This window comes from Theropithecus gelada, chromosome 12 (genome assembly GCF_003255815.1).
Source record: "Theropithecus gelada isolate Dixy chromosome 12, Tgel_1.0, whole genome shotgun sequence".
NCBI classification, from domain to species: Eukaryota; Metazoa; Chordata; class Mammalia; order Primates; family Cercopithecidae; genus Theropithecus; species Theropithecus gelada.
The window spans coordinates 42,363,943-42,377,449 of NC_037680.1; the positions used below are offsets into that span (position 1 = coordinate 42,363,943).

The following is a 13,507-nucleotide window of genomic DNA, read 5'->3' on the forward strand; positions in this document are numbered from 1 at the left end:
TGATTTTGGAGGGCTATAGTCCATGTACTTCTCTAGATCAGTTAGGCGACCGTTCTCTGTAATTTTACTCTGCCTCCCTCCTTGTGATCACTGCTCCCTACTCTCCTTTTTAGCCATGTTTCTTAAAAGTGTGATCTACACCCCATCTCCAGACCCCCACAACACACTTCAGTGAAGCGCAGTTTTCCTTCAATGCTCCATTCCCTAAAGTTGCAAAATGACCTCTTACTTTGCCACAACTAAGGACACATTTAATACATTACTTGACTTCTGCACACTATCACTAAGCATCTATAATCCTCCTGAAAGGCAGTGGCATAGAACCATAAAAAGGACAGGAATTTAAAGGCAAAAAGACCCGGCTTCAAATCTCTAGTCCTTCTTACAATGCCTCAGTCTGCTCATTTATAAAATGCTGTTAGTAATGCAAATATACAGGTCACTGTGAGAATTAATTAAGATATCATAGTATAAGAGTTCTATTCTGAAAAAAATAAGTTCCTCTGATCCCATATGTTAATGGAATAAAAAAAAAAAATGTGTCCTGCCAAGACCTCTTCTCTATGTTCCAGATTCGTATTTCCATTTTCCACCTGCTACCCAAGTCAGGTACTCTGTTACTCATGAATCCTCCCTTCCTATTTGCCAAGTCTCTCTAAGTCGAACCACTCAGTAGGTTCTTCTATTTCTCTAGTCTAACTCCCACTAAACATACCTAGTGCCACTGCCTTGGTTCAGGTTAGATTGTTCAATCTAAAACATTTACTGACTGCCTACTAGTACCCAGGCACTGGGCTAGGTACTATGAATAGAAAGATGAGTAAGACACGGTTCCTGTCCCCCCAAAAAACTTATATTTTTCAGATGAGACTGTAATCTGAAGACTAACTGAAATACAATGTAGTAAATGTAAGAAAAGAGCTTATAAACTGCTTTGGGCACGTGGGATAGTAACATTTGGACAGCTTTGAAAACTGAATGTGGCGTGAGGGGAGGATGGATGACTAAAATCAAGGGAAAGATTATTGGGGAGGATTTCAGAGCTGACTCTTGAATTGCAAACCCCTCACTCTCCCTTCACACACATATACACTCTATTTTCTTTTCATGATTCTTGAGGAGGGTATAGGAGTTAGGAAGAGGAACTGCAACAACACAGATAAGAAATCATCAATGGTACATTGGGATGGTAGTGGTGATGAAGATGAGTAAAAGCCACTCCATACTCTAGAGCAGGGTTTGGCAAACTACAGGCTGTGGGCCATATCTGGCTGGCTGTCTGTACAGCCAGTGAACTAAGAATGGTTTTTATATTTTCCAGCTGTCAAGAAAAAAAAAAAAAGAAAAATATTTCATAACGTGAAAATTCATGAAAGTCAAATTTCAGTGTTCATAAATAAAGTTTTATTGAAACAGCCATGCTCATTTAAGTATTGTCTATGGCTGTTTTGAATGACAATGGCCAAATAGATGTGATAGACCATATGGTACATAAAGTCTAAAATGTGTACTATTTGGCCCTTTGTTGAGAAAGTTTGCCATTCCCTGCTCTGGAGGCTTAAGTAAGACAGAGAGTATTGGATGATGAGGTTGGAGAGGAAGGTGGGGTGAAGAGCCTCACATTAAGTACTTGGGCTTGATCCTCAAGTCTAAGTGATGAGGAACCCCATTTTTACATTAAAGTGTTTTTATTAGAAAGTTCATTTGGGTGGCAGTGCAAAGAATACATTTAAGGGAATGAAAAAATTTAAGGATATAGGGGGATAGCTAGAACAGAGGATAATGTAAAACTTCAGGCAGAAAAACAAGACATTTCAGCATTCCCTAACCTCCCGCACTGCCAAATTGTCCTCCATCCACTTATCACCATCTCACAGGATACACATCTTATTTACCTATTTGTTGTCTGACTCCTCCTACTCAAATGTAAGCTCCAAGATTGGAAGAGTTTTTCTTGGTTTTATTATTTCAGTGCGTAGAACAGTGCTAGATACATATGAGGCATTCGACAGATACTTGTTGAGTCAACTGAATTCGGGTTTTTCCCCAGCATTAATTAGCCTGTAAAATCTGAGAAGGCAGAAACTGTTCAGTTTCGCTCACTGCCATCTCCAGCTTCTAATGGACATACAGTAAACCCTTCATAAATATTTGCTGAACGAGTGATTCAGTGAACAAATGAATAGGGAAGACCAACATCCGAAAAGTTATTTTATTTTCAAGCCTCGGGTCTTTGACTGTTTTATATCAGCCTTTCTTAAGTTGACCGTCATTGCTGAATGGATGAGTCAGTGATAAACAGATTAGACCATCACCCTAAAATAACGACTCCTCCACTTTTAAGTCTCACGTCTTTAATGGGTTTCCTATAATATATCTTTCTGGGCTCTTTTTACTGTCCATTGTGGGAGCTGACACTAGTTTGCCTTAAGACCTTAAAAATCGCACCTGGAGGCGCAGTGTCATAGGTAACCCAAGCTTTCCTAGTAAATATGATGCAAAAGTAAACACAACCAACAGCATGGGGACTAGCAGCAATTCAGAAACAGCGCGTGGGCGGGCTGCCCAGACCTGGGCTTCCCCAGCAGGGCCCGCGGAGACCCGCCGTAGGCAGAGGCTGCAGGCCCACCCTGCAACCCGAGCGGCCGGGGCATCGCAGAGAAACAGCGGCCTAGGGAAGCCACCCGAGCTCCCTCCGCGCCCCTGGGCCAACAGGCCGCAAAGGAACTCCGCCCGCCCGCCCGGTCACCTTCAATTCCTGCGAGTCCATGGCTGCCCCGAGGCTGGGCCGCGGGGCTGGGGGGCGTTGTATCGCCGCAGCCCAAAAGAAGATGCAGAATTCAGTGTCCCCAGCCTCCCGGAGCCAGCTAACTCCCAGGGACCCGGCGGGAGGGGCGGGGTCGCGCCGCCATTGGCTGTCAGAGGGAGGGGCGGGCCTGTGTGGCGGGGATCGTGCAGTAGTGGAGAAGGCGGGGCGGGGACCGGGAGGGAGAGCTGCGAGGGCGACCCGGGAGGATTGGGGCTGGGAAAAGGGCCTCCGTCGGGTAGTGCAGCTGGAAAAGGAGGTCACACTGGGAAACGGCTGTGTGAGGACAGTGGGTGGACGGGCCGAGGAAATTGAATTAAGGAATAAAGGAAACTGAGTAGGAAGAAGGGGAAGTCTGTTTCCTGTCACTGGTTGTAAAGGAAGACACCATTTTCTGTACGTTTGTCTGCAGGCCGATTCCCGCAGTGCGGCTCTCGGCAAGGCTCTGCCGGCGCGGGAAAAAGCGGTCAACTTTCACGTGGGCAAGTTGTTTTATGGCCACAAGGTGGCGCAGAAAAATACCCGTTTTTAACAGAAATGCGGTGAGCTTGGGCCCGTCTTTGCAGGCGTTGCTGCAATCTTTGTTAGAATGCATGTTCAGTTAGCCCGTTTTTACCAGCCCCGATAATAAGAGGGACAAATAAGTTAAACTTCCAGAAAATTAGTGTCTGTGTTTTAAATGATACTGTTGATTTTAAACTGAGAATAAAATGAATCCCAATACAAATTTTTTATGTTTGCACCCAGTAGGCAACTCGATCAGTTACACATAGATTTCTTAAGTCCAGAAAATTAAATGGAAATATAATAGACTAAGACATTTTCTATTTCTGCTTAAATAAATATTTAAAATAGTGCTTAAGGTCTGAGATTTAAGTGATCTTCGCAGAATCTTTCACGTGGATTCCAAATTTTGATCCTAGTGTTAATTATCTTACTTTAGTTGACATGATACGTAGTTGTCTTTTTCAGATTTTAAGTTTCTTAAGGAGTTTATAAACTGACTTTTCCCCCATGCCAATAGGTTATGTAAGGACAGTCTTGAGAAAAAAAGGTAGCTACTATCCTAGGCTTTAAGGTGAAGCAATATTTCTCACTGGTTTCTTTTTAAAGGAATTCACCACATATTTTCATGAGCATTTTTTTTTCCTTTCCAATATTCGTAGTCCAGCTAAATGTCTGTGGTGATGAACAACTGGTGATACCCGTTTGTCTGATTTTCAAAGCTGCGGATTAATCCGCACTTGGTATACAGCAAAGAATGCCACAAGGCCAGGGTGCTCAGTGAAGTGTATAATCTTGAACTGTAAAACCTTTGGTTATAAGAGAAAAGTTCATCTGTAAGGAAATATCTCAGGATCATGGTTAACAGAACAGATGATCAACCTACCTTTTGGAGCTCTTTAAAGTCATATTAATTTAGCCTGGTATTCTCTTCACTGAATTTTGTTCTAAGGTTGAATTATTTAGCATGAAACACCAAGCCTGACGTTTCATAAATGTTTGTTGGAATAAAAGTACTCTGAGATTTGCTTTGACACTCACAGTGACTTGGTGTGCCCTGTGCCCTGATTAGATCTCATGTAAGAAATTTATTTTGGATCTCAGGCCAGGAAAAACTCTTGTCTTCCCTGAAAAATCGATGTGTTCCTTAGCAGTAACATTTTTATCGGCTCACTTTTACTAGCTACAAACTTTTGAGTCTGATATCCAAGACCCTTCACCTCATTGTCTTTTCAAGCCTTATCTTCTACCTCCCCTTCAAGGAGCCTTTATTCCGGCTCAGTGGGACAAATATTCCTTCTTCTGGGAATGCTTTCCCCTACTTTGTTTTGAGCCCTTTCTTCACCTGAGAAAATCTCTTTCTTCTGAGTTCTTTTCAAATTTCGTGAAGTCTTTAAGGATCACCATAACTGGATGGGTATAAAAATATCACAGTGTAGTGGCAAGAATACCCTCTCCTGCATCTGAGGTGGAGCTCCTATTATGCTATCTACTTTTGTGACTTGGGGAAGTAATTTCCCTAAGCCTCATTTTCCTTATTTATTAAAGAAACTGAATGCCTTACAGACATATTAAAAGTTCCTGACACGTAATAGGCATTGTATAACCAATAGTTTCCATTAAACATGTGGTGCTCTGTAGCAGCGGTCCCCAACCATTTTGGCACCAAGGACCAATTTGGTGGAAGACAATTCACAGAAGATAAATTATCCATGGATAGGGGTAGGGGGGATGGTTTCAGGATGAAACTACTGCACCTCAGATCATCAGATTCTTATCTAAGAAGCATGCAGCCTAGATCCCTCGCATGCACAGTTTATAATGGGGTTTGCATTCCTACGAGAATCTAATGCCTCGCTCATCTGACAGCAAGTGGAGCTTGGGGTAATGCTTCCTTTCCTGCCCTGCAGCTGGCCTCCTGCTGTGTACCCCATCCTGCTGCGTACCCCATCTTGCTTTGTAGTCCTTGTTTGCAGCCCTCAGATTGGGGACCACTGCTCTATAAGACTTATTACACTTGCATAGTCCTTGTATTATAGTTATAGCGTATTTTTGTTTGTTTGTTTAATGTTCTCTACCAGATGATGAGCACTATAAAGCTAGATAATATAATGTAGCAGTTAACAGCTTGGTCTCCAGAAATAGGTCACTGGCGTTCAGACCTTAATATTACTACTCACTAGCTATTCAGTTGGAAAAGTTACTTAACTTCTCTGTGTACTTCAGCTGTAATATCAGACTAACACCTCAGAAAATTGTTAAGAAGACTAAATAAGTTAATATTTAAAGCACAGAGCAGTATTAGGGGTATGGTAAGTACTGAATTACTGTTACCTGTAATCACTTATACTCCCAACTACTCCAAACAGAGAACAGTATTGATCACAGAAGTATTTAGAAAGTTTTATAGCACTGATAGTTTCTTTTAATCATGTCTGTGTTTGATTTTCTCCTCCTCCAATTCTTATGCTGATCCACTTGTTGCTGTATTATTTTATATATTCAAATTAAAGAAAAACACTTAGGAAAACTAGGGAGTTTTGGTAACAAACAAAATAAAAGTAAACACACTAAAAATAAAACAGAGGTAAGTATATGTCATCATTAAATTTGGGAGGTGAAAATAACATTAGCAGCTTGAACAATTTTATTTTACAAAAGAGTAAGATGAAGCCCAAAGCTAAGACCAGTAGTTTTCCACCGTCCAATCTAGCCTGCACAACAATTGTGAATAAGAAGAAGAGTGTTTGCCTTTTCTTTCTTTTGAAGGCTTAGTAAATTAAATTAAATTTGGCCTAAAGAAACCTTCATACACACCACACCATAATCTATACGTAAACAAACTGAAATGTAACTAAAAGTGTATTTTTTAAACAACCAAGTTTTGCTCAATCATATCAGCCAATCACAAGTGGCAAACTGGTCAGACATGTTCTAATAAGGCAAATACCAAACTATAACCAATCAGGCTGTTTCTGTATGTTCCTTCCTTTTTCTGTCTGTAGATACTACCTAAAGAAGTTGTTGGGTAGACCTCTCTGAACCTTGACTGGTTCCAAGTGCTGGCCAATTCATGAATCATTTTTTTGCTCAAATAAACTCTGCTAAATTTATCTCAAAATGTTTTTTTAACATTATTACTATAAAATTGAAATGATATATAGAAGTTAAAAAGGTATGAAATCCAAACAAACTAGCACATAATTCAGTCTCAGAGGCAACATCATGGAACAGTTAGAAGGTTAACTGAAATCAGAATTGCTGAGTTGTTAGAGTTCTGTCCCTCAATAAGTTTACAACTTTGGGTAAGTCATAAACTTTTTAAAAATAAATTATTTATTTTAGGCTGGATGCAGTGACTCATGCCTGTAATCTCAGCACTTTGGGAGGGTGAGGTGGGCAGATCACTTGAGGTCAGGAGTTCAAGACCAGCATGGCCAACATGGTGAAACCCCATCTCTACTAAAAACACAAAATTTGCTGGGCATGGTGGCAGGTGCATGTAATCCCAGCTGCTGAGGTGGAGACAGAAGAATTGCTTGAACCGGGAGGTGGAGGTTGCAGTGAGCTGAAATCACACCACTGCACTTCAGCCTGGGCAACACAGTGAGACTCTGTCTTAAAAAAAAAAAAAAAAAAGTATTTTATTGATGCATAATAGATATTTATTATTTCAGTTACATGAGATAATATAGATTCATACTTCATAAAGATCTAATCAGTGTGCTTGGGATCTCATCACTTTAATTATATGTCCTTTATTTATGCTAGAACCATTCTAATTATTCTAACTATTTTGAAAAGCACAATAGAATATTGTAAACTTTACTCACCCTACTGATCTGTCTCACACTAGGTCTTATTTCTTCTGTCAACTATATATTTGTACACATTAATCAATTTATCTTCTTTCTGCTCCTTCCATACCCTTCATGTCCTCTGGTAACCACCAATCTACTCCCTATTTTCATGAGATTGATTTTTTAGCTCCGACAGGTCAGTGAGAACACACAATATTTGTCTTTCTGTGCTTGGCTTATTTCTCTTTAATATACTGACGTCCAAATCCATCCATGTTGCTGTAAATGACAAGACTTCATTGTTGTGGCTGAACAATATCACATTGTGTATATATACCAAATTTTCTTTATCCATTCATTCATCGATGGGCACTTAGGTTGATTCCATATTTTGGCTCATGTGAATAGTGTTGCAATAAACATGGAAGTGCAGATCTTTTTCAGTATACTGATTTTCTTTCTCTTGAATATATACTCAGTGGAATTGGTGGATCATATGGTAGTTCTATTTTTAGTTTCTTGAGGAAACTCCATCCTGTTATCCATAATGGCTGTACTAATTTATATTTCCACCAATAGTGTATGAGTGTTCCCTTCTCCACATCCTCACCAGCATCCGTTATTGCCTGTCTTGTTGATCAAAAGCCATTTTAACTGGTGTGAGATGATATCTCATTGTAGTTTTGATTTTTATTTCTCTGATTATTAGTGATGAGCAATTTTTCATATCCCTGTTAGGCATGTGTATGTCTTCTTTTGAGAAAAGTCTGTTGAGATCTTTTGTTCATTTTTAAATCAGATTTTTTTTTCCTATTGAGTTGTTTGAGCTCCTTAAGTATTCTGGTTTTTAATCTCTTCTTAGATGGAGAGCTTATAAACATTTTCTCCCATTCTATGGCTTATCTCTTCACTGTGATGATTGTTTCCTTTGCTGTCCAGAGGATGTAATCCCATTTATCTGTTTTTGCTTCGATTGCCTATGCTGTTGAGGTTTTACACATAGAATTTTTTCCTATATCAATGTCCTGGAGCATTTCCTCAATGTTTTCTTCTAGTAGTTTCAAAGTTTCAGGTCTTAGATTTAAGTCATTAATTCATTTTGATTTGATTTTTGTATGTGGTGGGAATTTGGGGCCTAGTTTCATTCTTCTACATTCGGTTACACAGTTTTCCCAGCACCCTTTGTTTCCTCACGGTGTTCTTGGAGCCTTGTCAAAAATAGATTGACTGTAAAGGCATGGCTTTACATCTAGGTTCTCTGTTCTCGTCCATTAGTCTATGTGTCTGTCCTGTACACATTATATGGTCTATGCCCACACAATACTGTTTTGGTACTATAGTTTTGTCATAAATTTTGAAGTGAGATAATATGATGCCTCTAGCTTTGTTCTTTTTGTTCAGGATTGTTTGGGCTATTAGGGGTCTTTTGTGGTTCCAGGTAAATTTTAAGATTATTTTTTCAATTTCTATGAAGAATTTCATTCTTATTTTGATAAGGATTGCGCTGAATCTGTAATTTGCTTTGAATAGTATTGCCATTTTAACAATATTATTCTTCCAATCTATGAGCATGGGATATCCTTCCATTTATTTGTGTGTCCTCTCCAGTTTCGTTCATCAGTGTTTTACCATTTTCCTTATAAAGATCTTTCACGTCTCTGGTTAAATTGACTTCCAGGTATTTTATTTTATTTTTATTTTTTAGCTATTGTAAATGTGATTGCTTCTTGATTTCCTTTTCATATTGTTTGCTGTTGGCATATATAAATGCTACTGATTTTTGTGTATTGATTTTGTATCTTGCAACTTTACTGAATTCATTTGTCAGTTCTAACAGTTTTTTTGATGGAGTCTAGGATTTTCTAATTATAAGATCATATCATCTGTGTTCAGGGCTAATTTGACTCTTCCTTTCAAATATGGATGTCCTTTATTTCTTTATCTTGCCTAATTGCTCTAGCCAGGAGTTCCAGTATTATGTTAAAGTGGTAAAAGCAGGCATCTGACCGGACACAGTGGCTCACGCCTGTAATCCCAGCACTTTGGGAGGGCGAGGCGGGCGGATCACGAGGTCAGGAGATCGAGAGCATCCTGGCTAACACGGGGAAACACGTCTCTACTGAAAATACAAAACATTAGCCAGGCGTGTTGGCGGGCGCCTGTAGTCCCAGCTACTTGGGAGGCTGAGGCAGGAGAATGGCTTGAATCTGGGAGGCGGAGCTTGCAGTGAGCTGAGATTGCGCCACTGCACTCCAGCCTAGGTGACAGAGCGAGACTCCTTCTCAAAGAAAAAAAAAAAGGCATCCTTGTGAGAGGTGACAACGTGCTAGCAGCCCTTGCTCCCGGCGCCTCTTGGCCTCGGTGTCCACTCTGGGGGTGCTTGAGGAGCCCTTCAGCCCTCCACTGCACTGTGGGAGTCCCTCTCTGGGCGGGCCTAGGCCGGAGCCGGCTCCCTCTGCTTGCGGGGAGGTGTGGAAGGAGAGGTGCGGGCGGGAACCGGGGCTGCGCACAGCGCACGTCCAGGCCGCCCCGGGCGCCTGCCGGCCCAAGGCAGTGAGGGGCGGGCGCCTCCGGCCCAAGGCAGTGAGGGGCTTAGCACCCGCGCCAGCAGCTGCGGTGGGTGTGCCGGGTCCCCCAGCAGTGCTGGCCCACCTGCCCTGAGCTCGAGTTCTCCTCCGCGCTAAGCTGCCTCCCCGCGGGGCAGGGCTTGGAACCTGCAGCCCGCCATGCCGGAACTCTCCCTCTGCGGTGGGCTCCCGCGCCGCCCAGGCCTCCCCAAAGAGCGCCGCCCCCTGCTCTGTGATCTGGGTCCCATGGACTGCCCAGGGCTGAGGAGTGAGGGTGCAGGGCAGGGAACTGGCGGGTAGCTCCGCCCGCAGTCCTGGTGCGGGATCCACTGGGTGAAGCCAGCTGGCCTCCTGAGTCTGGTTGGGACTTGGAGAGCTTTCATGTCTGGCTGAGGGATTGTAGATACACCAATCAGCACTCTGTGTTTAGCTAACCTAGTGGGGACTTGGAGAACTTTCCCGTCTAGCACTGTGTGTCTAGCTAAAGGATTGTAAATGCACCAGTCAGCACTGTGTCTAGCTCAGGGTTTGTAAATACACCAATCAGTACTCTGCCTCTAGCTCAAGGTTTATGAATACAGCAATCAGTACTCTGTATCTAGTTAACCTAGTGGGGACTTGGAGAACTTTTGTGTCTAGCTAGAGGATTGCAAATGCACCAATCAGCACACTGTCAAAACGGACCAATCAACTCTCTGTAAAGTAGCCCAATCAGTGCTCTGTAAAATGGACCAATTAGCAGGATGTGGGTGGGGCCAGATAAGGGAATAAAAGCAGGCTGCCAGGAGCCAGCCAGCAGCGGTTTCTTTTAACGGTGTGGGAGCTTTGTTCTTTTGCTCCTTGCACTAAATCTTGCTGCTGCTCACTCTTTGGGGCCGCACTACCTTTATGAGCTGTAACACTCGCCACGAAGGTCTGCAGCTTCACTCCTGACAGCAAGATCACGAACCCACCGGAAGGCGAAAACTCCGGACATATCTGAACATCTGAAAGAACAAATTCTGGACACAACATCTTTAAGAACTGTAACACTCACTGCAAGGGTCTGAGACTGCATTCTTGAAGTCAGTGAGACCAAGAACCCACCAATTCCGGACACCCTTGTCTTATTTTAAATTTTAGAGGAAAGGCCCTCGATTTTTCCCTTTTCAGAGCAATGTTAGTCATGGATTTGTCATATGTGGTGAGGAATGTTCCTTCCATACCCAATTTGTTGGGGGTTTTTATCATAAAGAGAAGTGGGGTTTTTTTGTTTTTTGTTTTTTTTGTGTTTTGTTTTTCTGAGGCAGAGTCTATGTCACCCAGGATGGAGTGCACTGGCGCAATCTTGGCTCACTGCAACCTCTGCCTCCTGGATTGAAGCGATTCTCCTGTCTCAGCCTCCTGAGTAGCTAGGATTACAGGCACCCGCCACCACGCCCAGCTAATTTTTTCTATTTTTACTCCAATGCCTTTTTTTTTTCATCTGTTGAAGTGATCATATGGATTTTGTTGTTGATGGAGTTAATGGGAGGTATCATGTTTGCATATATTGAATCATACTTGGATCCCTGGGGCAAATCCTAGTTGATTATGGTGAATGGTCCTTTTAATGTGTGGTAAAATTCAGTTTACTAGTATACTGCTGAGGATGTTTGCCTCTTTGTTCATCAGTGATATTATCCTGTGTTTTTCTTCTTTTGTTGTATTCTTCTCTGCTTTTGGTAGCAGTATAATGCTGGCCTTGTAGAATGAGTTCAACAGCATTCCCTCTTACTCTTTTTTTTTTTGGAGAGTTTGAGTAAAATTGTTACTACATTTTCTTTAAATGTTTGGTAGAATTCAGCAGTGAAGCCATCAGGCCCTAGGTTTTTCTTTGATGAGAGACGTTTTCTTACTAGATACTAGTTTGTTGAAGTTTTGTATTTCTTCATAGTTTAATCTTACTAGGCTGTATGTGTCCAGGAATTTATCTGTTTCTTTTAAATTTTCCAATAGTTTGGCATATAGTTCTTCATGACAATCTGTAATGATTCCTTGTATTTCTGTGGTTTCGGTTGTTATGTTCCCTTTTTCATTTTTTATTTTGTTTATTTAGGCTTTTCTCTTTTTTTTCTGGTCTAGCTAAAGGTTTGTTGGATTTTTATCTTAAAAAAAACAACTTTTCATTTTGTTGATCTTCTTTTTTGTTTTTATAGTCTGAATTGTATTTTTTCCTGCTCTAGTCCTTATTATTTCTTTGTCAACTAATTTTGGGTTTGATTTGTTCTTGCTTTCCTTGTTTCTTGTGATGCATCATTAGATTCTTTATTTGAAGTCTCTCTCCTTTTCCGATGTAGACATTTATTGCTGTAAATTTCCCTCTTAGAACTGCTTTTGCTGTATTGTCTAGATTTTGGTATGTTATATTTCCATTTTCATTTATTTCAATAAATTTTCTAATTTTCTTCTTAATTTCTACGTTTACCCATTGTTTTTTCTGGAGCATGCTGTTTAATTTCCATGCTGTGTAATTACATTGAAGCTTCTGAGGTTTCTCTAATTGATTTCTACGTTTATTCTACTGTGGTCAGAAAAGATACTTCATAGAATTTGTACATTTTGTTTTATTTTATTTATTTATTTATTTTGGAGACAAGGTCTCACTCTGCCACCCACGCTGGAGTATAACGATGTACGATGATGGAGTACAATCATAGTTCACTGTAACCTCGAATTCCTGGGCTCGACTAGTTCCCTTCTTCTGCTTTGGCCTCCTAAGTAGCTAGGACTACAGCCCCAAGATATCACGCGTAGTTGTTTCTACATTTCGAATTGGTTGGAAGCTGTTTTGTGACTTAAGATATCATTTATTCTGGTGAATGTTCCAGTATTAATGAAAAGAAAGAATGTTATTCTGTAGCAGTTGGATGAAATGTTCTGTGAATGTTAGTTAGGCCTATCAGTATGTAGTTTATCTCCATTATTTCCTTTTTTATTTTCTCTCTTAATGATCTCTTCATTTTAAGAGTGGGGTGATAAAGTCCCCTACTATTATTGTATTACAATCATCTCTCCCTTTAGATATATTAACGTTTGCTGAATATACTTGGATGTTCCAGTGTTTGGTGCACAGATATTTATAATTGTTATATTTTCTTTCTGAATTGACTCCTTTATCGTTATATAGTGACCTTTTGTCTCCTTTTACAGTCTTTGATATGTAGGCTATTTTATCTCATATAAGTGTAGCTACTCCTGCTTTTTTTTTTGGTTTCCAATTGCATATAATATCTTTTTCCATCTCTTCACTTTCAGGCTGTATATTTATAGGTGAAGTGTTTTTTTTCTATAGGCAGCACATAGTTCGGCTCTTCAGCCACTTTATGCCTTTTAATTAGAGAATTGAGTCCATTTACATTGAATGCTATTAAGTAAAGACTACTGCCATTTTGTTGCTTGTTTTCTGGTTGTTTCATACGTCCTTCCTTTCCTTCTTACTTTCTTCCTTTGTGGTTAAGTAATTTTTCTCTGGTAGAATGCTTTAATTCATTGCTTTTCATATTTAGTGAATTATTGGTTTTTGCACTGTGGTCATCATGAGACTTGCAAAAAACATAGATATAAGTTATTTTAAAGAGATGACAACTTACCTTACATATATGACAAAGAATAGGATAGAAAGAAAGAAAAAAAAACTAAAAAATCTGCACTTTAACCCTATTCCCACACTTTTTGACTTTTAATCATCTCAATTTACATATTTTTATATTCTCTCTCTCTTAACAAGTAGCTGTAGCTATTACTGCTTTTGATAGATTTTTCTTTTGGGTTTTGTATTAGAGGAATCGGTGAATTGCACCCCATGCAGT

General features: G+C 40.5%; 1 protein-coding gene across 1 annotated transcript in view; it reads right to left on the minus strand.

Moving 5' to 3' along the window:
- TTC21B (tetratricopeptide repeat domain 21B) overlaps positions 1 to 2,858 on the minus strand; it is an 80,525-nt gene extending 77,667 nt beyond the window's left edge. The window contains exon 1 of the mRNA XM_025405547.1: positions 2,750 to 2,858. Coding sequence (XP_025261332.1) covers positions 2,750 to 2,770 — 21 coding nt within the window. The 5' untranslated portion in view covers positions 2,771 to 2,858. The remainder of the gene's footprint in view (positions 1 to 2,749) is intronic.
- Positions 2,859 to 13,507: the final 10,649 nt, after the last annotated feature.